Raw genomic sequence first — 27460 nt, 5'->3', positions numbered from 1 at the left:
CAGCTTGTGCTAGAATTAATGAAAAATGGACAAAATTGGTGGCAGACATGTAACTGAGACTAAAATAACTAAAATTACACCCAAAGTGTACTGCAGCAAAACATTTCAGAAGATACACTGGTGTCACGTTGATTAAACGGATCTGACAGTGATGATAGTGTAATGCCAATATGATGCTATGGTGTTATTTTTACTCATCTGCCTACAGAGAGGCAGCACTATATATGCAGCTATGGCCTGTTCCAGAAAACTGTGCCTGTCTGTGCAGCTAATAGTGATTTGTAAATGAGAAATGTCTTAAGAGATGGCTTCTCTTTCTCAATCTAGTAAATATAGTTGAATGATCTGCAGCTCACTTTATAATCTACAGTATAGTTTTCTACAATGTGGATTCCCCAGCTAGACTGATTTTGCCATCCATTCCTTCCTGGGGTAAGCTTTGCTATTACACCCCCTGCACTGAATCCTGGGAAAATAACTGCAACCCTTATTACACTAAAGTTGGACACAGCCATACTCTGGTAATTGTAGCCTGTATATTTCTGCTGCTGATTTATTTATACATATCCTAGCCTTTCAGTCTTGGGCAGAGATCACCACTTCACTACAGTTACTATTGTTAGTGTGTTTTCTCTCTTTTTTTTTTTTTTTTTGGCTTCAAATGTCCCAAATCCAGAGGTAGTTACATGTTAGGACTGTGCTCTGTATGTTATTAAGAAATGGCACAGTTTAAGAATAGGGATTAGGGATAGAGCAGGGGTCATAACAAAGATAAAAGCAATGTAAGTAGAGTAAAGTGGTGTCAGCTATAGTGGCCTGATGAAATATTAAAATATATTATATAAATCTAATGGGAGGCCATACCATACCAATGAATCATATATGTGCTCATTATTACGGATGTTGCTGCTGTTTGTTCAGCCATTAGAGTTATGTCATACGGCTCCTGTGATATTCAGCAGCCAACGCTCATACGAACTCTGCCTCAGGACACGGCAAATGCAACGGAAACATCAGCCCTGTTGAAGCTGCTGAAAAACAAGAGTCAGAGTTGCGTTGCATCATCACTTTTATAGCCAAGCTTCAGTTGCACTGCTGCCCGTCACCCACACAGCAGGTGTGCGTGCTGATTCAGAGAGAGAGAGAGAGAGAGGGTTGTCTTTGAGAGACTACCCTTTGGCTAGAACTAGGCCAAAAAAACAATGAGCAAATGGGATTTTGAGTTCATCTAGGAGCGTGTGCTTGTGAGGCATGGGGTGTGTTAGCTGAAGCGATTATGTGCAGAGAGGAGAGAAGATAGAGTGGGGAGGTAAGGAAATGCGTGCAAGGTGAGATTTTGAAGAGAGTCAAGGGATTGAAATGGGAACAGAGTGAGGAGGTGTAAAGGTGGAAGACGCAATGAAGAAAATATATGAGAAGAGACAGATGAAGGGCAAGAGCCGGGCCACATAGAGAGAGAACATTTAAGAGCTGATGGAGGTAGAGACTGACTGACTGAGAGGAAGAAAGAAAATAGGATGCAAAATCACAGAGAGTGCCGGAGAGGAGCAAATAGGGGGACAGCTTGCACCTTTTTTGCAAGTGACTGCTTTATTTTTATTTTTGAGTTTGATTTAATCAAGATGTTTTCATAGCCTAACTAAATGGACTGCACTCATATAGTGCTTTTGTAGTCTTATCTACCAGTCAAAGCACTTTACACTACAAGCAACATTCATCCATTCACACACACATTCATATAACTCTTTTCAGTTCAGTATCTTGTCAAAGGACACTTAGACATGTGCACTGGAGGAGCCAGTCTGTTAAAAAATAAAGCGGGAGTAAAAAGAAAACTCTCTGTGTGCCTGTGTGTGGTCTGTTTGTGTGTGTGTTGTAGGTGCTGGGTTGGATCCGTAATGGAGAGTCCATGCTGAACGCTGGTCTGATCACAGCCAGTTCGTTACAAGAAGCTGAACAGCTACAGAAGGAACATGAACAATTCCAACATGCAATAGAGGTAAATGAAAAAAAGAAAATGTATACAAATATACTGTTTATATACATGTACCTTGTAAGTGCTGCAGGCATTAAAATATAGTTTTATTCAAGTCCAGAAGCAAATCCTGATCCCACTTTTTCCTTATTGTCATCACATTTGTCTTGATTCATTTCCTCTTCAGCATCTGTGCTGCTTCATATCCCTTCAGCCCTCAACCTTTTGCCTCTCTAAAACTGTACTCAGCCCCCCCCCCCCCTCCATCACAAGTCACACATGAAATGGAATTTTGAATAACTAATATCTCTCCTTCTTCTCTCTGCTTACCTTTCTTCTTTATTTCCTTTCTCTCTTTACCACTGATTATGCAGGGTGCATTTCCTTTGAACTCTGTCAAGCCTGGCTCATTTTAATGCAGGCCTGTACCTGACCTACTTCTACAGGGCTCACATATACACAAAGATGCACACTCAGAGGAAAGCTGTGTTTATGATTATTGCTTATGTGAGACTTTTTTTTTTTTTTAAGTTGTATTTTTGGGCATTTTTGCCATCATTTCGACAGTATAGTGGGAGATTGACATGAAATGCAGGGGTCAGACTCGAACCCATGGCCGCTGCGGTTAGGACTAAGCCCACGTGAACTCTTGTTTCTATTGCGTCTTTTCTTCTACTGAAGTTAGGATGTTACCATCTACCCTCGGTCCATCTAGTCACTGTCCGATAGCGACTGTAGCCTCCGCCCTGAAGACGTAGCGCTGCTCAAAAGGCGTATTATAACCTCTTGTCTTGTAAACGCTGGCCGAAGCTCTTGGCAGGAAATACTTCATTCTTCCTTTATCTCCTTCTGTTCTCCTTCCCGTCAATCCAGCAAGGAGCAAAAGCCTAATTCTCAGGCTAACTGCTCTAAAACAAAAATCACTTATCCTTTTTTCCATCCCCACCAAATCTCATTTCCTCTCCAGTGTGCTCACTCCAGGACAATCTTTATGACATGGCTCTAATCAGACACTATCTTTATTCATTTAACCTTTGCTCTGTTGCTCCCTAATCCTCCACCCTCTACTAAACTGCCCTGCAGGGGCAACCAGAAGCTGGGATCATATTTTCAAAGCAATCATTTTGATTCAGAGATTCATATAACTCTTTGTTATTGTTTATCTCTACCTTAATGCCCATGTAGAAAACCCATCAGAGTGCACTGCAGGTACAACAGAAGGCTGAGGCCTTACTCCAGGCCAACCACTACGATATGGATATGATCAGAGATTGTGCAGAAAAGGTAATGCTCTCAGAAATTTACACATCACTAAAGGAAGACAAGAATATCTTATGTAGGCAGTACAGTAGCTGTTTTTAAGCTGTAAAGCTGTAAATGGCAAACTTTGTTTAACATTTGAAGGTGGCAGACCATTGGCAGCAGCTGATGCTGAAGATGGAGGACAGACTCAAGCTGGTTAATGCTTCTGTGGCCTTCTACAAGACCTCTGAACAGGTACTTTTGTGCGCGTGCGTGTGCGCGTGTGTGTGTGTGTGTGTGTGTGTGTGTGTGTGTGTGTGTGGGAGTGAGTGCTTCCAACTGAAATATGTGTTAAAGGAGCTATATGTAAGTTTTACTATTGCTACATAGCTAACATTAGCATTAACTTCATTCATTTTCTACTCAATAGCTGTCTCCAGCGGTGAAAGCAACACCAATGTTAACTCTTGTCTCCATCGCGTCTATTTTTCTACTTAAGTTAGCACGCTGACCAGCTAGCCCCGGCCTGGCTCATAACTTGTGATAGCGACTCACTGTTGCCTCCATTCCGCCTCAAGACCTAGCACTGCTCAGAGGGCGCATTATAACATCTTGTATTATAAATACAACAATGACCGAAGCTTTCGTCAAGCGACAATCACCACCACCTCCTCCCAGCAAGAGACCACGTTCAGTGACAGGGAAAATTTACAAATAGCCCCTTTAAAGTTTGGTAGATCATCTTGAACAGGAGTGAGTTAATGCTACATTCCCCCTTGTGAACATAAGTGGACCTGGAACGCGGTCTCACAGCATGTTTAAAAAATGACTCTCAAGGATTTGCAGTTGCATGAAGGTTAGTGTTTCATCTCACTTCTCTTTTTTATGTACTGAATTATCAATGTCTCAGGTGTGCAGTGTGTTGGAAAGCCTGGAGCAGGAGTACAAGAGAGAAGAAGACTGGTGCGGTGGTGCTGATAAACTGGGCCCAAACAGTGAGTCAGACCATGTCACGCCCATGATCAGCAAACATCTGGAGCAGAAAGAGGCCTTCCTCAAGGTGAGCGAGATGATGGTTTAATTTACAATATTGCGTCAGAAGTGTAATATTAATATTGACCCTGCAAATGACATCTGTTCTCCTTCTGCGCACTTACAGGCCTGTACATTAGCCAGGCGTAATGCTGATGTCTTCTTGAAGTACCTGCACAGAAACAGCGTCAACATGCCGGGCATGTTGTCACACGTCAAAGCTCCAGAGACTCAGGTTAAGAGTAAGTAGATGTTGTAATAATCACCATCATCATTACTGCATCTCATGATGACAGATGTTGATTAGCTTATTTAACTTATTTAACGCTAAGGTGTGTGTTCAGTATGTTCCTGTACAATGCTGCCGTGCAGTGATAAACATCTTGAATACATTTATTTTGTGTGCTTGCGTTGTTTCATCAGATATCCTGAATGAGTTGCTGCAGAGAGAGAACCGAGTGCTTCACTTCTGGACCATGAGGAAGCGGAGGCTGGACCAGTGCCAGCAATATGTAGTGTTTGAACGCAGCGCCAAACAGGTGTGTGCTTATGTGTGTGTGGATCTGTATGTTTCTTGTTGTGCACTGGCAATAAGCACAATTCGGAGATACGGCTGTTCAGATCAGCATATTGTATCGTTTGATTCACTAGAGACTACAGAGTCAGTGGGAATAGGTCTCTCCCTGTTAGATGAATGGATCCTGTTTGCACTGGAACTAAATCAGCAACTTGTCTCAGCATACAGCTGCAACTTCCATCTTTTTTTGTGTCTCTTTTTTAAATATAAAACATTCAGTCTGTGTTTTCTTAGTAATGATACATTTCAAAAATACTGGAAGTGATGTAAGCTGGCAGCCATGTGCAACAATGACAGTCTTAAGGACAGCTATCATTATGTGGCACAGTAAACTTAAACACTACGTTTATTACAGAGCATCGTCAAAACATATGTCTCCAACCACTCATTTTCCCCTCAGGCAGTGCTGAACATTTCAACCTCTGGGATTTTGATTGTAAAGCTTTTCTGTGTTTTAGAAGAGCTAAAGATCTGAGCTACAGTGAGGATCGGTAAGGGTAAAAGGTCAAGTCACAAGAACACTCAATATTTTTCAATCAAACAAGTCTTAGATCAGCCATTGTTCAAAGATACGCAGACCTGTGGGATGGATGGAGTTACCAAGGTTCTCCTCACACTCCACAGACTGAGCTGACATCTGGAGTGTTTTTTTTTTTGTTTTTGTTTTTTTTACATGACTTTGAAGCAAGTTAGAATCTGTGGTCTTAACTCTTAACTCTATCTTTGTGTGCCAGATCTAAGGCTGTTTAAATACAAGACACTTGGCTCCCTCTTGTGGTATTTGGATAGCACAGTGCAGGCACACAGCAATGCGCTTAACCATTAACATCAGATGACATCATAGATATTTTTAGGACATGGCTATTTTAGGGCGATCCAGGTTTTATCCCCAGGGCCGTAATGTTTTCTGGTCTCACAGTTTGACTGGACCAGTTCTGCCACTGCAGGTCAGGGAGGTTTCACCTGCAGGCCCAGTTATAAAGTACACAGACTTTCAAAAGAATACAAACTAGGCATGACCTTTGGAAACTAGACATGTATAAGGAAGTGAAACTTTTGAGAGGTGGAAACACATGTTATCTAGCATGTGTCACAAAGATCTAATTCTGTGTCACTGTTGTTTCTAAAAGTAAATGGATGTCAGCGGTCCTAGTCCTGAATTTCAATGAATATGATTTGGGGACATTATAAAGGATTTCTTAGAGGTTAACTGTACAGTGGAAAATGTTATATCAAATGCAGATCAGTACAAATTTGACCAAATGTCCCACTGGATAGGCTTGGAGGATTTGGATGATGTGTTTCTAGTGTACTAGCTTGTACCAGGTCATCAGATTTGGATAGTTAATAGAGACTGTGTCAAATTGTGTAACTAAAATCCCTGTAGTGTCAATGTTCTCACTTGTGATTGGTTGTTTCCTCAGGCCCTGGAGTGGATCCATGACACTGGGGAGTTTTACCTGTCCACACACACATCCACCGGCTCCAGCATTCACCACACACAGGAGCTGCTGAAAGAGCATGAAGACTTCCAGATCACAGCAAAGGTGTGTGTGTTATTTCATGTTTGTTTGTGGATCTGTGACGGTGGAAAAGTACACTGAGAGATGTGCGTATTTTCGTGCCTGTTGATCTGCTTGTTGTGTGTATGTTTGCACAGTCCTGCGCTCCGCTGTGAGGCCCATTCCCTAGGCAGTGTATTGTCCTGATTCCTCTTTGCTGTGTCACTGTTATTGTGTTAGAGAACAAGCTATTGTGTCCATCAAGCAACACCCTGATTCCTAACTCTCTCTCTCTCCCTCTGTCTCTCTCTTATCTACCTTTCCTCTGCCGCCACTGCCTCTCTGTGGCCATCTCTCTCCTCTCTCTATCCCCTCCCTAAATGTCTCTCTATTGACAGCAAACCAAAGAGAGGGTAAAGCTGTTGATCCAGCTGGCGGATGGGTTTTGTGACAAGGGCCACGCCCATGCCCTGGAGATAAAGAAATGGGTGTCCTCAGTGGACAAGCGGTACAGGGACTTCTCACTCCGCATGGACAAATACCGAACCTGCCTGGAAACGGCGCTTGGCATTTCTTCCGACTCAAACAAGGCTGTGAGTACTCAACCTCTGAAAAAAATCAAAGACGAATACTGAAGAATACCTAATGTGTAGGTATTAGAACCTTGGGTTGATGCTGTATAATGAAAGACTGAAAGACAGATACAGCGACATACGATATATGCCTGGCAGAGTTTAAAGTAATAAGGATTGAACCTTGGCCTCGAGCATTTCTGGTCTAGGATTTAAACAAAATCATGTTTCATGTGATGAATTTCATTATACAAACTCCCCTGGGTTTTAATTTTATTGTAGTTGGAGCTTGCACCAGGTGGTCAGCTGTAGATGGATATTGAAGAGAGTTTCTATCTCTGCAGGTTCTTATTTAAACATCTCCCAATGGTTCATTTTAATGAACCGGTGCTCAGAGAAAGCAAATATATCAGACATTGGTGTGTCGACTACTCAACGCCATGCCTGTTCTGCACCCCATAACAGCTGTTGTCTCCTGTGTTTGCAGAGTAAAGACCTGCAATTGGACATAATCCCAGCCAGTGCTCCAGGGTCAGAGGTCAAGTTGAGGGATGCTGCCCATGAGCTCAATGAGGAGAAGAGGAAATCAGCACGAAGGAAAGAGTAAGTGTAACACAAATTTCGCTGGCATGCTATCTCCTGATGACCGCCTGATGTTCAGCATCACAGGTTTCCTACGCAGATCTGGAAAAATGCCTGCATGAATAATTCAGTCATTTCCTGCAAACATATGAAAACACATTATTTTTCAGTCTGATTAACATTTCATAGCTGCAGCAGGGCTTCCACCTCAAATTGCGAGGGTAGTGATAACATGGCGTTGAATGTCAGTTTACCCAGCAAACATGAGCACATCGTGGTGAACACGGAAATCTTCTCACCCAATCGTCTGTGTGAACAAATGGAGAGGGAGTTTATGGTGCGTGTGAGAAGATGCAGAGCAGTAATGTGCCTTTATCACAGAATGTTTCAGTGTTCCTGATGCTGTATGGGATATCTGTGGTAATTAGTTTTAAATGGTTTTATTTTAGAGAGATTCACACAGGGGGGAGTTTCGATGCATCCACATACAGAAACTGTGCTTTGAAGTGTTTGCTGCAAAAGCTTAATAATCACATCGTGTTGTATATGTATATAACTCTTACCAGTTATACATTGAATATAGAAACGGTAAAGCAGAGGGAAATGCTACCACAGTTTCTTTTTTATTCATATTTGATCAACTGCAGCACCTGACCATGTTTATCACTGTCTGCCCTCGTCTCTTCAGATTTATAATGGCCGAGCTGATTCAAACAGAGAAAGCTTACGTCAGAGACCTACGGGAATGTATGGATGTAAGTATTTTACCAACCACTCATAAGACACTCATTTGACTGATGCCACAATGTCTACACAACAAGGCATCTCCTGACTTTGAGTGAATTGACTGTTTAGACAAATTTAACCATTTTCATTGCCACTGCTGTGATTATTCAAAATGTTTAAATGTTTTTATCTTTGTCCTAAATGATCCGTTGAGATATTTAATGTGATGATTTGATGCTCTTAAAGCAGATGAGTTGGCACAGAGAGATTTCTAGGTATTTAATTAGTTATGCTGTGTCTTGTGTGTGTGTGTGTGTGTGTGTGTGCAGACGTACCTGTGGGAGATGACCAGCGGTGTGGAGGAGATTCCTCCTGGTATTGTCAACAAGGAACACATCATCTTTGGGAACATGCAGGATCTCTACGAGTTTCATCACAAGTCAGTAGAGGAGTGATCAAACTGTGTTCACCACTATCTACATCAGGACTAGTGACTGTGCAACATTTGTTACTGCTTCTAATTGTTCCGTCTATAAATCCTTCTGTCTCTGTACAGTATCTTCCTGAAGGAGTTGGAGAAGTATGAGCAGCTTCCAGAGGATGTCGGCCATTGTTTTGTGACTTGGGTAAGAGTTCTGACTTTTATATACATGTATCAGCTCATATTTCTGTTCCTGAGCTGTGCTTGAGTTCCTATACCTGAGCAACTACAAATTTCTGCCAACGCTGTTTTGATTTGTTCTGTTTTCATCATCATTTTTTTTCCTGTGTGATTCAGTGTATATTAAGGTTAAATACCAAAACATATACAGTACAGTAGGCCAGAAGAATATCACACATTTTTTCCTTAGGAAATTGTTGAGAAACCAGAACTCTTGATGTCTTGTGAGTTAATAACTGATGCTGTTTCTTTTGCTCAGGCTGATAAGTTCCAGATGTATGTGAACTACTGTAAGAACAAGCCTGACTCCACTCAGCTCATCCTGGAGCACGCTGGACCCTACTTTGATGTAAGTAACTACCAGTACTGCTTGATGTGGGATTTTACTTGTAGACTGAGTGATGTCTCATATTATGTAATGTCTGCACCTGGTACATCTATGTTTCTTTAGACTAAATACAACACCAGGGAATAGAGATAGATGTTCAATATTCTAAACTGGCTGTTGCTGTTTGTTTTTTTTTCTGTGAGCTTTCGTAGTATGCTTGTGATGCTTGTGTAACATGCTTCTATCTTTTGGTTTTCCAGGAAATTCAGCAAAGGCATCGTCTTGCCAACTCCATTTCTTCTTACCTGATCAAACCAGTCCAGAGAATCACTAAGTACCAGCTTCTTCTCAAGGTACAGAATGCATTTCCACACAGTCTACATGAAAGAAAGGAAATCTGGTCTAGTCATATTCCAGAATCACATACAGTATGGTACCTACCTTTACCAAAATTATTACTGTCACAAAGATGACATTTGTCCTGCACCTTTCGAGTGTATATATGTGTGTGTGTGTGCTTTTGTTGTAGGAATTGTTAACATGCTGTGAGGAGGGGAAAGGAGAGATCAAGGATGGTCTTGAAGTGATGCTTAGTGTCCCCAAGAAAGCTAATGATGCCATGCATCTCTCTATGCTGGATGGTGGGTGTATATACACACAGACATACACATACACAGACATATACACACAACTTTGCTATTCATGAAATCTAACTCTATGTTTGTTGTGTTTTTTGATATACACTTGTATACCTGTTCACTGGGTGTATTCTTCTCTGATGTTGCCATTGACTAAACTTTCACTTTCAGCACAAGTTACTCAGCTGTGAGTCAGACATAACTTCACGCAGCTTCACTCCATTTGCCGCCCACAATCATGTCTGTACATAGAGTACGCACATTCAAAGACCCCTGAATCTCTCTCCATCCTTTCACTTCACTGTTTCAGGTTTTGATGGGAACATTGACTCCCAGGGAGAGTTGATACTGCAGGAGTCCTTCCAGGTCTGGGATCCCAAGACTCTTATTCGTAAGGGTCGTGACCGACACCTCTTCCTCTTCGAAATGTCCCTGGTCTTCAGCAAAGAAGTCAAAGACTCCAACGGGCGCAGCAAATACCTCTACAAGAGCAAGCTGTTTGTAAGTAATGTGCTGTTTTATGTACTCAGACTCGGTTGTTTCTTTAAGAGAGTGTAAGTAGTTTTTGTACCGGTTAAGACAGCTGAGAAGATAATTAGATGGACAGTGAAAGTTACTGGGGCTGGCCAACTCCAGGATACAATATTATGAGATTACAATCACAATCATAACATGATGACATTGGATTATAGCTGAACATTTCTGTATGCTGATGGCCTATAGTTGTAGCACATTTTGTCTGACTATTTCTTGAGTCATCTCAGGTTTTTGGAGGAGTTGAGTACACTGCCTCTATGGCGCACATTACTTTTATTATGCCTCCACGCTGACAACAGCCAGGGCCGGCATTATGTTTTCGTGTTGTCCACTTGTACTCAGAGATTAAATTATTTGATTTTGGTGGGCACAGATCAAAGGTCAAAATCAACGTGACCTCACAAAACACTCACTATAACTCACATGCTAATTATGACACAATTTTACACAAATTTCTAAAAGGATATAAGTGATGACATTTTATATCCAAATGGTGAGAGGTGAACTTTACTATCACATCATAACCTTTAGCAAAAACACTTCTGGCCACTATTCAATGCTGTGACTTAGGAAGGAGAGATTGTGACCATATTTCCTGCAAATTGGCGGATTGGTGGAGACATACAGCCGCGAGGCGGTAATTCTAGTTTGGATTACAAGCTGTCACTCATCATTTCATTTTTTTGTTTATGTATCATCTAAAATTACTGTCATGTTTTTCACCTCCTCAGACATCAGAGCTTGGAGTGACAGAACATGTGGAGGGAGATCCTTGTAAGTTTGCCCTGTGGGTGGGCAGGACCCCGACCTCAGACAACAAGATCGTCCTCAAGGTATCAAGATGCTCATTTTATTTCTGCAGATAAAGGGCTAACTTTTTGTCCCTGCGTTCATATTTTGAATTAACAACTTTGAATATTTTCAGTATTTAATATAAATGATCAAGTAAGAATGAAGAACCAAAACATATATGCTTCATCAGGAGCTTGAGTTCCTCTTCTGGTACTGTACTAAATGTAAAATAGAGCCCACATGATTCCCCTTCCGCAGGAGCGGTCAAGTTGTTCACACATAAAGAGGAAGAGTCACTCCGTGTCTGTAGTCCACCCACACTAAATCCTCCAGAGTTCCCTCTGTTCAGCCAAGAAAGTTCACCCCCTGTTGGGGGTGGAGTGTTACTTTCTGGTACTTATTCACTCATCATCACACGGACATATTAGCTTAGCAGTTGATGGGTCATAATCCAACCTCACAAGCAACTTGGTCGCTCTCTCGCAGTGAGTCAGAAGCAATGTTTTATTCAGGGTGTGTGTGTGGATACTGTTTATGTGTTTGATTTGAGAATGATAGAGAGAAGGACAGAAACTTTTCTCTCCAGGTGTATGTGTTACGATGTGTGAATGTTTGCTGTGCAGCTGCCTGGCTTATTACATAACTGTTGATGACTGTCTTAATCTGTGCCTTATGTAACATGGTGCCACAGCAGCCTTGGTGCTGCTGGTTGCTAAGTGAAGAAGGAAGAGGGGACACAGACAAGGTCGTCATATGCTAAATACAGTGTCTACGCATTGACTTAAATGACGAGTGACGTAAATAAACACAAGGCTGACACAAGGCTGTCTATAGTGTCTCTGTGGCACTCTAAGTGGAGGCAGTGTCGTCATTTCACATTGTTTCTGCATATGGACGTGTGACTCAAGTACAAGATTGCAGGGATCAAAGCACTTGTGTGGGATCTGACAGAACTAAATGAGACTTGATACTATGCTATTGGTCAACAATTCATTCATTCGAGCCAAGTGAACAGGTCGGCTGCCTTTTATTTTTCTTTGCTGTGCCTTGTTGGTGATTTAATGTTCCGTCTTGGTCTTTATATGAAAAAAGACCAGACTATGCTGCTGACTTAGCAGCTGCACACGCTGCAGCAGAATTTTTAAATGTAACATTTATCTGACCAAGTCATGTGTTGTGTCCAAGGCTTCAAGTATTGAGAACAAGCAGGACTGGATCAAACATATTCGGGAGGTCATCCAGGAGCGAACTGTACACCTGCGTGGAGCTCTGAAGGAGCCCATCCACATCCCTAAAGCCACCACAGCTAAACATAAAGGCAGACGGTAAGTTAACAGTGTAATACTCTGACCTTTTTTAATGTTGCTAATGAGATTAAATGTTAGTTATTTTAACATGTATATGCAACAAATATTTGAAAATAAATTCTGTAATAAAATTAAAAACAGTTTCAATCAGTTTTCCAATAATGAACATTAAACACTGCAGCTTGAATGAGCTGGAATGCAAAAAAAAAAGTGACACTACAGAGCAAAACATCTCCAGGCTGTTACAGTACATCAACTCAATAATCAGTATTTCCAGTAATATATTTAAAATATTTAAAACTTAATAATTACTAATAACAGTGATAAAATGACTGTAATGATATTGTTTGCCTGCAGGGACGGGGAGGAACTGGACAGCCAAGGAGACGCCAGCAGCCAACCGGACACTATCTCCATTGCCTCACGTACATCCCAGAACACACTGGACAGTGACAAGGTAGGATTGTGCACACAAACACACACACACATACACACAAAAAACAATCTCCAATCATAGTGATGTAAAAAGGGCAACTTTTGCAGTGTTGTTTCAGTTTTTCATGTGACACTGGTCAGTTCATTCAGTCAGTACATCCATATCACGCCGTCACACAATGACATGATCGTCAGAAGCTGCAGTCTGGGTAGATGCAAGCAACTCTCTGTAAGTTGTTTCCTGTGAAATTGTTTATTGGTGTTAGGAGGAAGACAGTCCATCTGACAGAGCATTAAAGCTGCGTGTGTGTGTGTGTGTGTGTGTGTATGTTTCTGTGCGAGTGCAACCATGTTTGTGTTTGTTTATGTGCACGTGTGTGCGTGTGTGTGCGTGTGTGTGCGTGTGAGAGAAAGGCAACCTTATCTCACTGGGAACAGGGACAGTCGGCCATGGTTATATCTGGTAAATAGCACCACAGAAGGCCTGTCCTCCTACGCTCAGTATGAGCAACTGTAAAGCTAACGTGCATGCACACACACACACACACACACACACACACACACACCAGCACACACAGATATAAAAAAAGAATTCTATACTTTTTTGTCGTACTAATTATAAACAGCAGCACTGGATTTGTAAATGAGGTCAATTATTTTCACACACTGCTGCTGTAATTAGGAAAATACGAAAATTAGCTTAGCGTATTTGCTGTTAGTGCAAAGCTCAGCTCAGTATCATAAAAACCTGCGTGTGCATGTGACTATGCACTTGTGTCAAAACGATCACATACACTCATTAATTACTAGTTGTTCCCTCCGTTTAGGACACACACACATGCATAAAGCATCAAAACACACAGTAACACACACACGCATGCAAATACAAATTTTCTCTGGTCTCATCCTCACCTTCTGAATGCCTCTCTCTGTCTCTCTCTCTGTGAGGACTCTCTGTGAGACCTCTCATTCAAGAGGCAATGACAGTGGTGTGTTTGTGTTGGTGTGTGTGTGTGTGTGCTTTAGTGACTGACTTGTGTGTCAGCAGCTTCAGCCTCCCACACTCTCTTCACAGAGGATGCTCGTCTGTATGCCAGACAGGAGAGCACAGTTTTAAGTCCTCACAGTCATCGATCTCACACTTTGCTTCAAGCTGTTGAAGGAATCGGGCAAATCACACTGGTTTTTTTTTTTCCTCTAATTTTCTGGTGTATTTTTTCTTGATAAATGGACAATAGTGAGCTAAATTGTGGAGACAGTTGTTTAAAGACAAGGATGGATTAACTGCACCGCTCCGGGGAAGAGACAGCCAATAGGGAATCATTTGAGCTTCAGTAGTCTGATTGCAAGCACCCACAGAAGAGTGCTGTTGACTGTTTCAGTGGATGTCAGCGACTTTTCTACGAGCCTTGGGTTATCCGAACGGATCAGAATTTTAATAACCTGGCACTGTTTTCCCAGTGGTAATACTCCATTGAAAAATACATAGATTTACAATTTTACTTATCTTTATCTAGAGAGCGTCATAGAGATTGAGAACAATCTTAGTGGATTGCTGTAGGAATCAGACTGCTCTGTAGAGTTTTCTAGCTCTTTGGGACTTCTCTCACAATGAGGGAGTGGAAAACAATGCAGAGGCTGGAGAACAGGAGCTCACATCCCGTTTCTCAGCTCCTCAGCTCTCTGGCTTTACCGCACTACCAAAGGGTATGTTGCAAATAATGTGCTTGGTGATATTTGAAAAAAAAAAACAAAAAAAAAAACACCATTGTGACATTTACACAGAGAACATCTTTGAAATTATTCATGCAATCTGTTTCAGTTATGAACATGCAACACCATAGAAGTGTCAACACTATAAATAAAGAACACATTTGAGGCAGTAGTAAACCTTTGAAGGCATGAAATGTGGAATGTGTGTGGGCTAATGGGTCAATTGAAATTATTACCTGTATGTCTAATGGTATAACTTGTTTTGTTATGCATAAGACTTTGTTCATCTGCCGCTAAAATCATGTTCAAAATAAATGCTCACGAGATGATTGAAATCATCAAGGTTTCCTTGCACAAAATTCTTGTTAGTTTTTCTTTGCAAATTTACCTTGGTGTACCTGAACTGAAAATGCTTTCTTATAGTAAAAATATAAGCTTACAAGTTGCAAACTTGCTGGTGATTATGGAAGAATTAGGGACTTGAAACACATGAAATTGAACAAGGTCTGTTGCTTATGTATGACAGATGTACAACAGAGAGAAGCTACACATTATCGGACGTTTATTGTTTACATTTGCAGTTTGCACAAACTATACATGCTTTTGTATTTGATGTCTGTACAGTAACAGAATGTATGCACCCTCTGGTGTACTGGTACTCAGAGTGCACCACACTTCTCTAAGACACTGAGGCATTAATAGCAACAAGCAGCTGCGTTCTCAGTCACATGATGAATGGAAATGCCTTTGAGAGAAACCCGTGAGCAGAATGACTAATTCCACCTTGTTCCACCTCTATCTCATATTGCTTTTCTTTCCATAGACATTAATTAGAGTCAGAACGTCAGAGTGACGTTTTGTTCAGCTGTGCTCGAATGAGTCACCAGTCATCAGTGCCTGTACACTCTGACTTATCAGTACTGCTTGAGTGCCTGTGATGTTAGCAATAGAATGCTGTGTGGGAATATTTGCTTTTTGTTCTAAGAGCCCATTAATTCAGTTTAATAATGTCAGAATTAATTTCACTGAATGACCATGTACTTATAGTGCTGTAACCTGTAGTGTTTGTGGTAAGACTGAATGCAGGAGAAATAAGAGGAAATAGTGCAGGATACAACACTGGCTTATCCTGTGAGCTGATGATCAGTACTGGCTGGATGAGATACATATGAGCAGCAGCTATTATAAGTCACTCTTTTATGTAGTGTTTCAGTCCTAATTATGACTGCAAAATGGCTGCACATATTTCAATGGCTGGAGGCTACGCTCTTAGAAAATCAGTTTTCCAACAGGATTCTCATTCCTCCTCAGTCAGTTTAGCTCTTTATCAACAAACGAAATCACAGTTCATCACTACACACAAACTTACTTAGTTTCACATTGTTTTTTTATGACCTGTTGATTATAATTTATCCTCACTGGGTGACGTGTCGAGACTGAATCCATGCTTTATGCAAACATGTGAACAGTACAAATAAAATGAAAAAACATCATTTATTTACTGATCAACATCAACATGCTTTTACACATTTCTGTTCTTCCCTCCTTCTGTTTCAGCTGTCCGGAGGCTGTGAGTTGACAGTGGTGATCCATGACTTTGTGGCCAGTAATGGCAGCAGCAGTGGGGAGCTAACAGTGCGCAGAGGCCAGACTGTGGAGGTTCTGGAGCGACTCCACGACAAGCCGGACTGGTGCTTGGTGCGGACAACAGACCGCTCTCCAGCCCAGGAGGGCATCGTACCCTGCTCCATGCTCTGTATTGCTCACTCCAGGTCCTCCATGGAGATGGAGGGGCTCTTCAACCACAAAGGTAGGAGTAGAATGTTTCCTCAGATTTTTATACCCAGATCGACAGGTGGATTGGGAGTTATTTTCCCATTCTGAGGCACATCTGGACATTTCAGAACATTAAGAAAAGCTAATTGGAATATCATGTTTGGAAACAGCAGAGGGGGCCTGCAGAATCGTCTTATCTCACACAAACAGCTGCTTGCCACATCCATCCACATATAGACACTTGGTAGATAAGGGAAAGCTAATAGAATGTATTTCTTGTTTGCAAATATACCATTGGTGACCTGTAGAACCTTCTCTTCTCATTAGACGGCTGCTTGGGGATGCATGTACATGTATTTCTAGATGTTGCTATGCAACTGTGGAAAGCCCGCTTGAGGCACAGCTCTCTTTTAATTATCTTAAAATAATTTCAACCTTTGAATTCCCAGCACTGTTGACATCCACAGATCTCATTATTTTCAAAAACCCTTATTTTGTCTTAGACATGCAGCCACATGTCCCTGCATTGTAAAAAACATGAAAACCTGCTTTGTTAGGGTGCAACCCTGGAGGATATGATGTCACAACCTGCATCTGTTTCGTACCCAAAGGTCCTTATTAAGAGCAGTCAGTGACGTGGTTCCCAAGGTTTTTTCCACACAGTGTTTGTGAGTTAACATCACACCAGCTCTGGTTACAGTAACAGAAATATTGCTGAATCATGTCCTGCCAGAAAATTGACTGCATCATAATTATAAACACAATACATTATTGTTAGAAATGTGGGAATTTTTCTGCACACACACACACACACATACGTACACACGCACACACGCACACACGCACACACGCACATTGTACTTTCACTAGTCTGTACACACTCAGTTAACAGTTTATTAGGAACACCTAACTAGAACTAATGCAGTCCAGTGCAACAGTCCTGCAATAAATCCTACAATGTTTGGTTTTTGTTGAAACTGTGTTAAACAGGTGTTGATTGAACTGTGCAATAATTTTGGAGAATGTAGTCTGTGGTGCTGCTGAACTGCCCCGCATTATGTTGATAGGCGTTCCTGTCATTTTGTCCACCCCATCAAATCAATGAGGGTATTCTAAACAACAGACACGCCTCTTTATAATGCAATACAGTTCAGTAACTACAGTATTTGGATCAAATTCTCCCGACAAATGCCTGATAGGTGGCCACTAGGTCATCCAGTAGGTGTGTGGATCATGTCAGAACTTGGTGCTGTCCAGTTCCACTCTTGTGAGCTGTTATATATAATATAGCTGAAGAAGTGAGAGGAGGCAGCTCTGTACACAGACCTGACCCTCACTGGTTGGAGTTATGAGCAACTGTCATCATGTCTTGACAGAAGTTTCTGTTTGTGCTTTTCCCTCTTTAATCTAGAAGAGTGGGTGAAAGCTATGGCTTTCTATGGTAATATAGCATACAAATATTTTGCTGGCAGCCTCTTTGTAATTGGCATGAGAAAGGTCTGCATTTGTATTTAAGATTATAGGATGCTTGGACAGTACATGCAGTAACTCCCAGCTTCGGAATTAGCTGAATGATTTACTACAGTAGTAGAGGAAGAAGGCTAGAATCCACTTTTTTTTCCCTTTACCTCCAGCATCAGTGTTTCTCATCTCTGTTGCTTCACAGAGCCTCTTGTTTCTATCTGTCTATCCTTGGTGTCTTGGTTGCGCATAACCAGCCCTCACTGTTTGTATGTGTGTGTTTGTGTGGCCAGAGGGAGTGATGAAAAGGAGCTTCTCACAGCAGGGGTTGCTGTGGTCAAAAAAAAAAAAGGCTGTTGCTGAGGAGGAGGAAGACAAGGATGACAAATAAAAGTCTCTGCTATTTTGTTAGCCTTTTGAGTTTACTGACCAACCATGTAGGCCACTTTGTCCAAAGTTGTGGAAGGGTGACAGTCTAGGGGATTAGAGTCTTGTCCAGGAAATCCCCCCTTCTCCTGCTGTGCCTCACAACCAGGAATAATTAACTGTTGGGGGCCGATGCCTGTGTCTGGATTAACAGAATTAAATAGAATTGAATGTGAATGGTTCACATGGAGTAAACTTAGCGTGTGTGTAGCTGGGTGTCTGCTCTGTTTATCTGATGTAGTAGTTAACATGTACAGTATCTGCTCAGTGTGTGCGTTTTGTACATGTTAACGCAAATCATGTGTTTTTCAATTAGCTGCAGAAAGTTGTGCAAACCTACACACTCCTGTTAAATCAGGTTTAAGTCACTTTCATCTGCATGCTGTTCACATTTTCAGTTTGATTACTGGAATCCCCCCCTTTAGCAAATCAGTTAAAACTTGCAGGCTGGCTCTCAGAATGAAATAAATACAAAGGTGCCAACTTAATAACAGTATTGATAAAAGGAATCTGTAAGGAGCAGAGAGTAAGTACAGGCCAGTGTAAGTGCATGTGTGTGCGTGTTCTTACAGGAAAGAGTGTCTTTAGAGCCCAGGGAGACACACACTCACACACACACACACACACACACACATACACACACATACACACACACACACACACACACACACACACACACACACACACACACACATACACACACACACACACAAACAGACACTCACAGTTAAACAGGGAGATCTTTGTGCATCGAACTGCTCTGGACTGCCTCATGTGCAGAGGGAAACTGTAAGATGAAGTGTTTTGTATTACCTTACAAAACTCTTGCTCCTGAAAAAACTCCCATTGGAGATTCCAAATTCTGCAGAATATGACACAGATTTTTTTTTTCCACTGAGCATTTTGCTGTTCATTTTTTGTTGGATTTTATAACCAAGTCTATATTTGTTCTAAGCATTCTGCCCAAGTTGTATGCATCCTAATGTCTGTAAAATATGCACCCGCCCACACAAACTGAGTGGGTGCCTCTACAAAGGGTAGTACGGTAGATGTGCTGCATGTTTCCAGACGTCCCTCTGGAACAGGAGAGGCACAGTGGAGGCTTGCCCAATATCCTCACGGCAGCCCACTCATGAGAGAGGGAGGGAGCTACAAAGAGAGGAGAGAGAGAAAAAAAACATCCTACTCTCTAATGCTGCATTTGACTTTTTCATTTTCCTCACCCAGGACTTCGCACCTTCTCTCCGTGGAATTTCAGCAGCGTAGTTACAGCAGAATTTTTCCTGCTTTTAACTATAAGTCGTTTCAAAAAGTATTTGAGGTTTTGCATAGGAGGTTGTAGTCAGCGTCTCCATACCTGTGGAGATGGTGTGAGGGGATATTTCAAGTCAGACTTCCAGAGGCATGATATTTGACTGACATGGCCCGTGGAATCGAGTCCTTAGTGTCTCTTAACCCGTTTTGCTCCATGGATTCAGCACAGGGAGGACACTCTGACAACTGCAAGTTCTGGCTGCTGGATCTGGGTAGGTGCTTCGATTATGAATCACACATGAGTAAGGACATAATGTGTAGGACAAAAGTCATTTTCTTGCTCCTCTGCTTATGGAAACAAACAATATTTCTACATTAGGGTAGGCTTGTTCTGTTTCTTTTATTCTTTGATATAGAGATTGTGACTGGTCTTTTTATACTTTTAATACTGTACAGCAGAGAAAGATCGGAAAGTCAGGAAAGAGAAATGACACAAGTGATGCGTTGCTCTAGTTTACCAGCATGGTGTTATTATTTGTTTCTTTTAACATGGCCAAGATGTAAAGAAACTATGGTAATAAGTTAGGTTTTGCTTGTGATTGTATGACAATGCTGTCAAAACATGCAGAGTCAAAAAGTTGGATCAAAAATGCACCAGTTTCACGTGCGACATTGAAACTATTACAGTGTAGGAAACAACAGTTCTACAGTTTGTTTTTGACAGCCTGTTTGTTGTCCATTCCACCGCAGCTATTTTCAAATTGTTTTCATGCTGAGGGTATTCACTAATCAAGTGTGGATTATGTTGTGGCATTATGGCAGTGAAAGTAATTTGGTGAATGTACTGTTAAGTGATGAAATATTAAATCTACTGAAATCACATTGACAAGATTATATCTTTGTGCTTATCCGTGCGCCAGCTCTGTCTGGGGCTGCACAGATGGGCAGAGGGTGTCATTGGGTTGTATACCCCAGGGAGGAGAGGGAATAATGAGGTCAAACAGACTAGAATAGAAAAAAAACAGGAGCTTCTTAAATGTTGTCCCTCTTCTGTTTAATGTTCGTTGTCTGATAAATCATTAAAAAAAAAAAAAAAAAAAACACGCTGAAAACACCAGGCTGCTTTAGCCAGAACGTGTAGCGGGTGGTCTCTGAATTCTGTATCTCCCATCCCAGCTCCACGCCCTCCCTAACTATGGCTGTTGGTGGCAAGCCTTCTCCAGCACTGTCCACATTTTAACAGATCAGCCAGCCAAACCCCCTGGAGCTTTCCCACACGCCGCACCTCCGCCCCTAAAAAGCACATCTTAAAGCACACCAACTGATGTTTGTGTGTGTCTGTGTGTTTGTATCACTTCTCCCGAGGGAAGATACGACCACACGAAAGATGCTCCCCTGGTGACACTTCTGGAATCCCAGGCATGCCTCTGTGGAGCTGCACAGACTTTTGGGATCACTCCAGTTGTACAACCGCCCCTCCCCTCCCTCCTATTCTGAGACGCAGGCGCGCACGCACGCACACACACACACACACACGCACACACACAGTTGTAAATCTAGCATGTTCTTTGCAGTAGCCTGAACGAGCAGTCACTGAGGTATGGTAGCATGTTGCAGATAAATTAGCACACATCTGAAGATGCAGTAGAGAGCATCTGGTGGACTGTTCTTCTCAGGAATATGAGCCCACAGGGTTAAACTGAGAGGACGGTAGCATTAGAAGTGCAAATATAGATAGTGTGTGTATCATGAGCCAAACAGAATTCTACATAAAGATAATACAAGTGTGTGACTCCAGTGATCATGGTAGTTGTCTCAGCAGCACAACACACTAATGAGTCTGCTGATGAATCAACAAGGAAGTGAGCAAGATGCCTTTTGATCCAAAATTGCTCCTGAGACAGAGACGCCAGTTTACTAATTGAGTTTACTAATCATTTTGCCAAAGATTAACAAGGATGTCACTTTTCAAAGCCTGTTGTAGACGTTCTTCTAAATTCCTAAAAGGAAATTGAGAAAATTATGTTAAATGTGATGAAGCTGAGACAATTATGGTTATAGCCACTGTAGAATTATACAGGAGATACCGACAGATTGTCCTGATAGAGTTTTGTTATATTAACTTTCTTGTCTTTGAGCTTCAGGGAAATGGCCAACAATTTTAAATGTTTTGTATATAGTGTCAGCCTTGCACCAATATGTGCCCTCCGTGTAGTTACTGTTTTTATATTTGGGAATGCTGCTTTTGTAATTACAAGCGTACCAGATGAGAATGATGGGACCAGATTCTATTTGCAGTTGCTGCCTCTGAGCCCAGGTATGAAAATGCTGCTGTGTGAAATACAGTAGCTCCAGACAAATCAAGATAAACTGAATGACCCACTGAAGAACTGAAGAGGCCTCTTGGCTGAGTAGTGATGCATCGTCAAGTCCAGTGGATTATTCGTTTTGTCTTGACGTCATTAAGAATTGTGCTTTAATAAATTCAGTTCTACTTCAATGTCATCTCTAATCAAAAAGCATGACCTATCCTTGCAACTCGAATGTAGTCATCATATTATATTAAAAACGATGATTACGAGAGGAGGAAAAACTCTTAGCCAGCTTCACCGCTGCAAACATAGTATATGTCCCCCAATTTTTTTGTTTCCCATGAGTGAGAGCCTGACCAGCTGTTCCTGAGGTGTCTCCACTATGAAAGACTCCCTGCAGGGCAAAGGCCGAAGGTCATGCCCTGTGTGTGTGTGTGTCTATGTGTGTCTCTAGGGTTATTTTCCACTGAAGAGGAATGTGTCAAGGCTACTGACCCCATGTTTCATCCATTTACACCCCTGTAAACACGACCTCTTCCGTCTAACCAGAGCATGTAGATAGTACTAAATGCTCATCTAACTGTCATCTAACATCTAAGTGTGAAGATTTCAGTCAATGCACATAAAAGACAGCAGGTAGATTTCTTTGCTTTTTTTGACAAAAGTAGAACATTATGCATGGTTCAGTTATTACTGAAGTTGCATTTTACATTTACGCTAATCACGTTTCTGAAATAAGTTAGGTCATCCTTTTTTAATTATTCCAAATTTATGGGATTTTGATTTTAATATTGCCAACTTATGGAAGCAGTATTCCCTCACGACTGAGACCACAAACTCAATGATCTTGTCAGTATTTGAATGACATTCAAAAGGATATAAAAGTAATTGTTTCTCACCACAAACCCAGCCGGTCTGAATTGACAGTGTAAAATGTTTGTCTGCTAAACTTGCCCGGCAGCCTCTGATGTAATAGCTGGGATGTCCCTGCTAACATGTGTGCATGTCAGGTTGTGACCCCAGCATGTCTGCAGGAAGCACGGTGGGTTTGCTCTACATGTGGAGTCCTGGCTCCTGTGTCTGGCTCCCTGGCTCCATCCCCTTTTTAAAGTTTCCAGCTCAGAGTTATACTATGTATGTGTGTGGTGTAGCTTGTCAGTGTCATGTGTCAGTTATAGTAAAAACAGCAGAAAGGGGTCTGGGTTACACAAAAAAAAAAAAAACAACAGTTGCGTGATGCTTAAGTGTCCACTTACTGTTTTTTACCCAAACTATTGAGGATTTTAAAACCCCAATAATGCAAAGGCCCTGTCAGCACCTGCAGTCTTAGCTTTTAGTACGGATAATGGATAAAATGTACTGGTGTTATCTACTGAAATAACAGCATACAGAACTCATAAAGGTAGGTTTTGATAGTCCTTGGAGACCAACAGTAGTAAAGCAGAGGAATTTGGAGTCATCAGAATTACAGCCTTAAATAGGCTCCACGATTGTACCCATGACTAAAACATTCCAGGGCAGGATCGTAACGAACCGCCGTGACTCTGGTTTTCATTTATTTCTGCACGAGAGATAGTTGAGGCAGGTAAATCACACAGCTATCCTAAAATCTATAGCCAGCATTAAGATTGTATGGAAACATTTGTGCTGAGGAATGCAATTATCTTCCATCAAATTGCCCTCAAGGAAGACAGACAACCCCCTCCACACCTCCTATCATCTTTAAAAAAGCCCTTCGTGTGGAATTTATAAATCAACTGAGTAGTCCCAGCTTCCCTTTCCCTGGGAGATGCAACAGTAAATGTCTGGTAAAAAAAAAAAAAAAATTACAGGATGAAAACAGGATAACAAGATGCGTCCTCGCCCGCTCCGCCTCGACATGTTCACGTTATTGTTCACCTGACTGATGGCTCAGAAAATCTGGCATGAGGCAGCGGAATATTGCAGAATGATTGAAAGATCACGCCTCTTATCGCTGAGGTTATGCTCAAGATACCTTCAAATGACCTGGGCTTTGTCAGAGTGAGAGGGTGAGAGGAGTCTGACAGAGGATGGCTTGAGAGGCTTAACAGTGCCTGATGTGGAAGACGCTTGTTATTCTGGCAAACTGTGCTTTCTTCTTCCTTTGCGTGCGATGTGAGAACACATGCTTCGTATCAGCAGAGCACAGTAAAAATGAGTCTCCCAGAGGTTCAGCGACTGACATGCACGTTCAGGAGCAAGTATGTACGCACCCAGCAACGCGGGGCTGTGCAAAAGTGTCCGCACCTGCCATTCATAAGGGCCAATCAGCTTGGTCACGTGGCTTAATCTTTAGCAGCTTTTTTATCTTTTTAACTACTTTAATAGATAAATGATGGAGAGACTGAGGCCTGAGTCTCTTCTGCTCTTTGGTCAAGCTGCTGCACATTATTCCAAAACATGGATAATCTTGTCTTTTATTCAGACTTAAATTCGTCTATTTCTCAAAAACACACAAAAAAAAACTTAATCTAATTGTTTTTCTTTTCTACATTTAGCTTCGAAGCTCAACATTCAACAATGTGACGTGATGCAAACAATTCAGAGCAGGGTGATGTAGGAGGAGAGTAATGTCCTCAAGTCAACTCCAGCCCCCGTACAGTTGCACTTGTTTTTGCACTTAGGCCTTTTCTGGAAGTCATGTGCTCTGCACAATGAAAACATCATCTCTGAGATTTTTCATCAGCTTAGGACTGTTTTCAGAGGCTTTGATGAGAACTCTGTATCCTTGGAATATATCCTATTAGAATTTTTGGAAGATAATAAAAGGTGCTCGCCTCATCCTTGGGTGATTGCTGAAGTTATTTCACATTTTCTTTCACAAGTTCTGTCACATTTAGGACGTTTTTTTCTTCTTACCCCACTCTTTTGTATTGGTAGTAAGGGACACTCTTAAATCATGCATTACCTTTTGTTGAGCTGTCAAGTCTTGCGGGAGGTGAAATGTCTTGCCCAGGGAATTCTGTGTGGTGTCACACTTGGGGTTATGTTGCACAGTGTGAGAAACAAAGAAATTCAACCTCCGCATTGTCATCCCAAGACTCATTCTGTAAGTTGTTGAGCCAGGCGAGAGGTTTTGTTTCTTCCTTCAGTGGCACACAGCCGTATTTTTGATGATGGTGAAGAAAAGCAGTGTCAGGGCAGCAGAGGAGAAAGGGTGTGAGCCTAAAGGAAGGAAGGAGAAGAGGAGTGTCTGAGCAGACAGGTGAGACAGGCAGGTGTATCTTTGAAGCGCTCAGACAAAGCCTGAAGCAGCCCTTTATCCTCTATGATTGTCTGATTTCTATTCGAGGATGAGCTTTCCTCCTACAGATTCCCCGAGGAGCTGCCATCACTGTGAGGGGGAGGCCAACCTGCCTACTGCACATATCACATACAGAAACAGCACAAACAAACTTGATAATGAAAATCTTGATCACATGCTGTCACTTTCCTCAATCTTCTCCGACCGTAGGGAAACTCACAGGCATAGACGGTGCCTATAGTGTCATTTTAATGTTTGTTATGCAGAAAAATGCGGAAAGAAGACAACTGCTGACGACTTAAACCCAACCTGGAATAATTTTCCAAATAAAGCTGTGATTACCTGACATTAATAACTGAAACATTTTAGTTGTAGAACTTCATATCTTCATATTGCAGGACTGTTTGCTGCTGTGTACGAGCGTTCGTGATGTTTTACAGAACCAGAAAACATTGATCACATGGATTAGTTGTTATCCGGTGTTAATGCCTGAATTAAAAGACCTGTCAATCAATGTAAGATAAATACTAATCAATACTGTGTTTTGATTTTTGGTGAGACAACCTTTTTGTCTTCATTTGGATCAGATGGTGCCCTTATACGTGTGATAATGTCATTAGTAACCTCCTCTGTCCTTTCTCCACCTCACCTTTAGACACCTTGTCTGTATCCAGCAATGATGCCCTGCAGCCAGGCTCCAGCCAAACCCTGGGCCCTCACAGCTCACCAGGGCCCAAACGTCCTGGGAACACTCTGAGGAAGTGGCTGACCAGCCCCGTACGGCGGCTCAGCTCCGGCAAAGCCGATGGCCACGTCAAGAAGCTCGCCCACAAGCACAAGAAGAACCGTGACGGCACAAGGAAGAACATGGACACAATTCCCGGCTCACAGAAGGACTCGGATGACAGTGCTGCCACGCCGCAGGACGAGACACTGGAGGAGGTAGGAACTGATAAAGAAGTGGATAGCTGCGACCCTGTCAGAAAATTCGAAGGCGAGTTTTGCGTCTGATCTACCAACTGATTATCATCGCTCCCTCTTTTCTCTCTCCAGCGTATGCGTAATGAGGGGCTGAGCAGTGGTACCCTGTCCAAGTCTTCCTCATCAGGCATGCAGAGCTGTGGCGAGGAGGAAGGAGAGGAGGGGGCTGACGCCGTCCCTTTGCCTCCCCCAATGGCCATCCAGCAACACAGCCTGCTGCAGCCCGACTCCCAGGACGACAAGGTGGGTCATACGTAGCTACACAACCCTGACTGACAATGGTTTGCAGAAAACACAATGTACAGTCACCCAAGACAAATATGGCTCTTTTCATTTAAGCTTAACCAAAACAGATCAGCAATATGGTGGCACACAAACGCAAAGATTATTTACATGAATTGAGGGGAGGGTTACACATGTTAAAGTAAGATAACATAGGTAAGTGCAGGCACATGCAAAATAAATTGCTCTTCACAGGAAGATGTTTATTGAAGCTCTTTTACTTCTTAATCTTCATTTTAGCAGCCGGGTTTTTGTGTTTGGTTCCATATAGAGGTGCATTAATATCGCTTTTCAACCACACACTTGAGAGCTTACAATAACACAACTTAACTTTTACTTTGGTACTAATAACTTTTCTTTTTTTTTCCTTTTATTTTCTTGATGGTTGCATGTTCCTTCCTTCAGCATTACGTTGATTTCTGTTCTGCTTCTCTTCTTGCCCAGTTTCCCTATCTTTCCATGTAAAACCTCTTCATCATCTCCACTTTGGATCCTGCACAGTTTCACTTTTGTCTTGCCTTTTTCTTATCTTTCTTCCACCAACTAAATGTCATTCAATGGAGTGTAATTATGCTTCTGTGGCTGAAGTGTATGCTCCATTCATGAGTTTCTGCAGTACTGAGGTGTTTGTGGGACTAAATGGTAAATTCCCATTAAGTCCTGTTGTGTACAGGGGATCCCTTTAAATCTTTGCCTCAGACTGAGCTCTGTTGCAGAGGCAAACTCTCTCTCCAATGGAGAATTAAGCAACATTATTTGCTGTATATAAGTTGTTAGACCAATCATGGTGCTCATGTTCGAATAGCAGTCCAATCCCAGAGCTTGCCCTTTACCTAAACCCACCTCATAACCCCCGTTTCCCCTGAGAGCAGCCTGTGATTGGCTCCAACTTGGCCCCTAATGAACCCTTTTATTAGGGAGATCACACCCACCAGTCCATATTTGGACATGTGGAATATCGGGCTCCAAACTCAACAATGGTGAGCCTGATCACATACAACGTTGTAGTCATTGAAAATGTGTCACACATGTATGCATGCAGCACCACCAAGTTTTACAGTTCATGTTTTAAACCTTAACCGAT

The 27460-nt window shown here is 41.9% G+C and overlaps 1 protein-coding gene across 1 annotated transcript in view; it reads left to right on the top strand.

The window, feature by feature from the left end:
- The window catches only part of LOC111227870 (triple functional domain protein-like), a 66085-nt gene that overhangs the window by 25845 nt on the left and 12780 nt on the right, over nucleotides 1-27460 (top strand). Inside the window, exons 16-37 of the mRNA XM_022753597.1 lie at nucleotides 1880-1999; nucleotides 3161-3259; nucleotides 3380-3472; nucleotides 4128-4277; nucleotides 4377-4491; nucleotides 4673-4788; nucleotides 6251-6373; nucleotides 6727-6921; nucleotides 7388-7503; nucleotides 8171-8237; nucleotides 8538-8647; nucleotides 8765-8834; nucleotides 9129-9218; nucleotides 9458-9550; nucleotides 9727-9838; nucleotides 10146-10336; nucleotides 11104-11205; nucleotides 12350-12489; nucleotides 12829-12928; nucleotides 16177-16429; nucleotides 25769-26055; nucleotides 26167-26337. Coding sequence (XP_022609318.1) covers nucleotides 1880-1999; nucleotides 3161-3259; nucleotides 3380-3472; nucleotides 4128-4277; nucleotides 4377-4491; nucleotides 4673-4788; nucleotides 6251-6373; nucleotides 6727-6921; nucleotides 7388-7503; nucleotides 8171-8237; nucleotides 8538-8647; nucleotides 8765-8834; nucleotides 9129-9218; nucleotides 9458-9550; nucleotides 9727-9838; nucleotides 10146-10336; nucleotides 11104-11205; nucleotides 12350-12489; nucleotides 12829-12928; nucleotides 16177-16429; nucleotides 25769-26055; nucleotides 26167-26337 — 2913 coding nt within the window. The remainder of the gene's footprint in view (nucleotides 1-1879; nucleotides 2000-3160; nucleotides 3260-3379; nucleotides 3473-4127; nucleotides 4278-4376; nucleotides 4492-4672; nucleotides 4789-6250; nucleotides 6374-6726; nucleotides 6922-7387; nucleotides 7504-8170; nucleotides 8238-8537; nucleotides 8648-8764; nucleotides 8835-9128; nucleotides 9219-9457; nucleotides 9551-9726; nucleotides 9839-10145; nucleotides 10337-11103; nucleotides 11206-12349; nucleotides 12490-12828; nucleotides 12929-16176; nucleotides 16430-25768; nucleotides 26056-26166; nucleotides 26338-27460) is intronic.

Source organism: Seriola dumerili, unplaced genomic scaffold (assembly GCF_002260705.1).
Source record: "Seriola dumerili isolate Sdu_G_001 unplaced genomic scaffold, Sdu_1.0 BDQW01000191.1, whole genome shotgun sequence".
Lineage (NCBI taxonomy): Eukaryota > Metazoa > Chordata > Actinopteri > Carangiformes > Carangidae > Seriola > Seriola dumerili.
The sequence above is the reverse complement of the archived record's forward strand: the minus strand, read 5'-3'. Positions and strand labels throughout refer to the sequence as shown.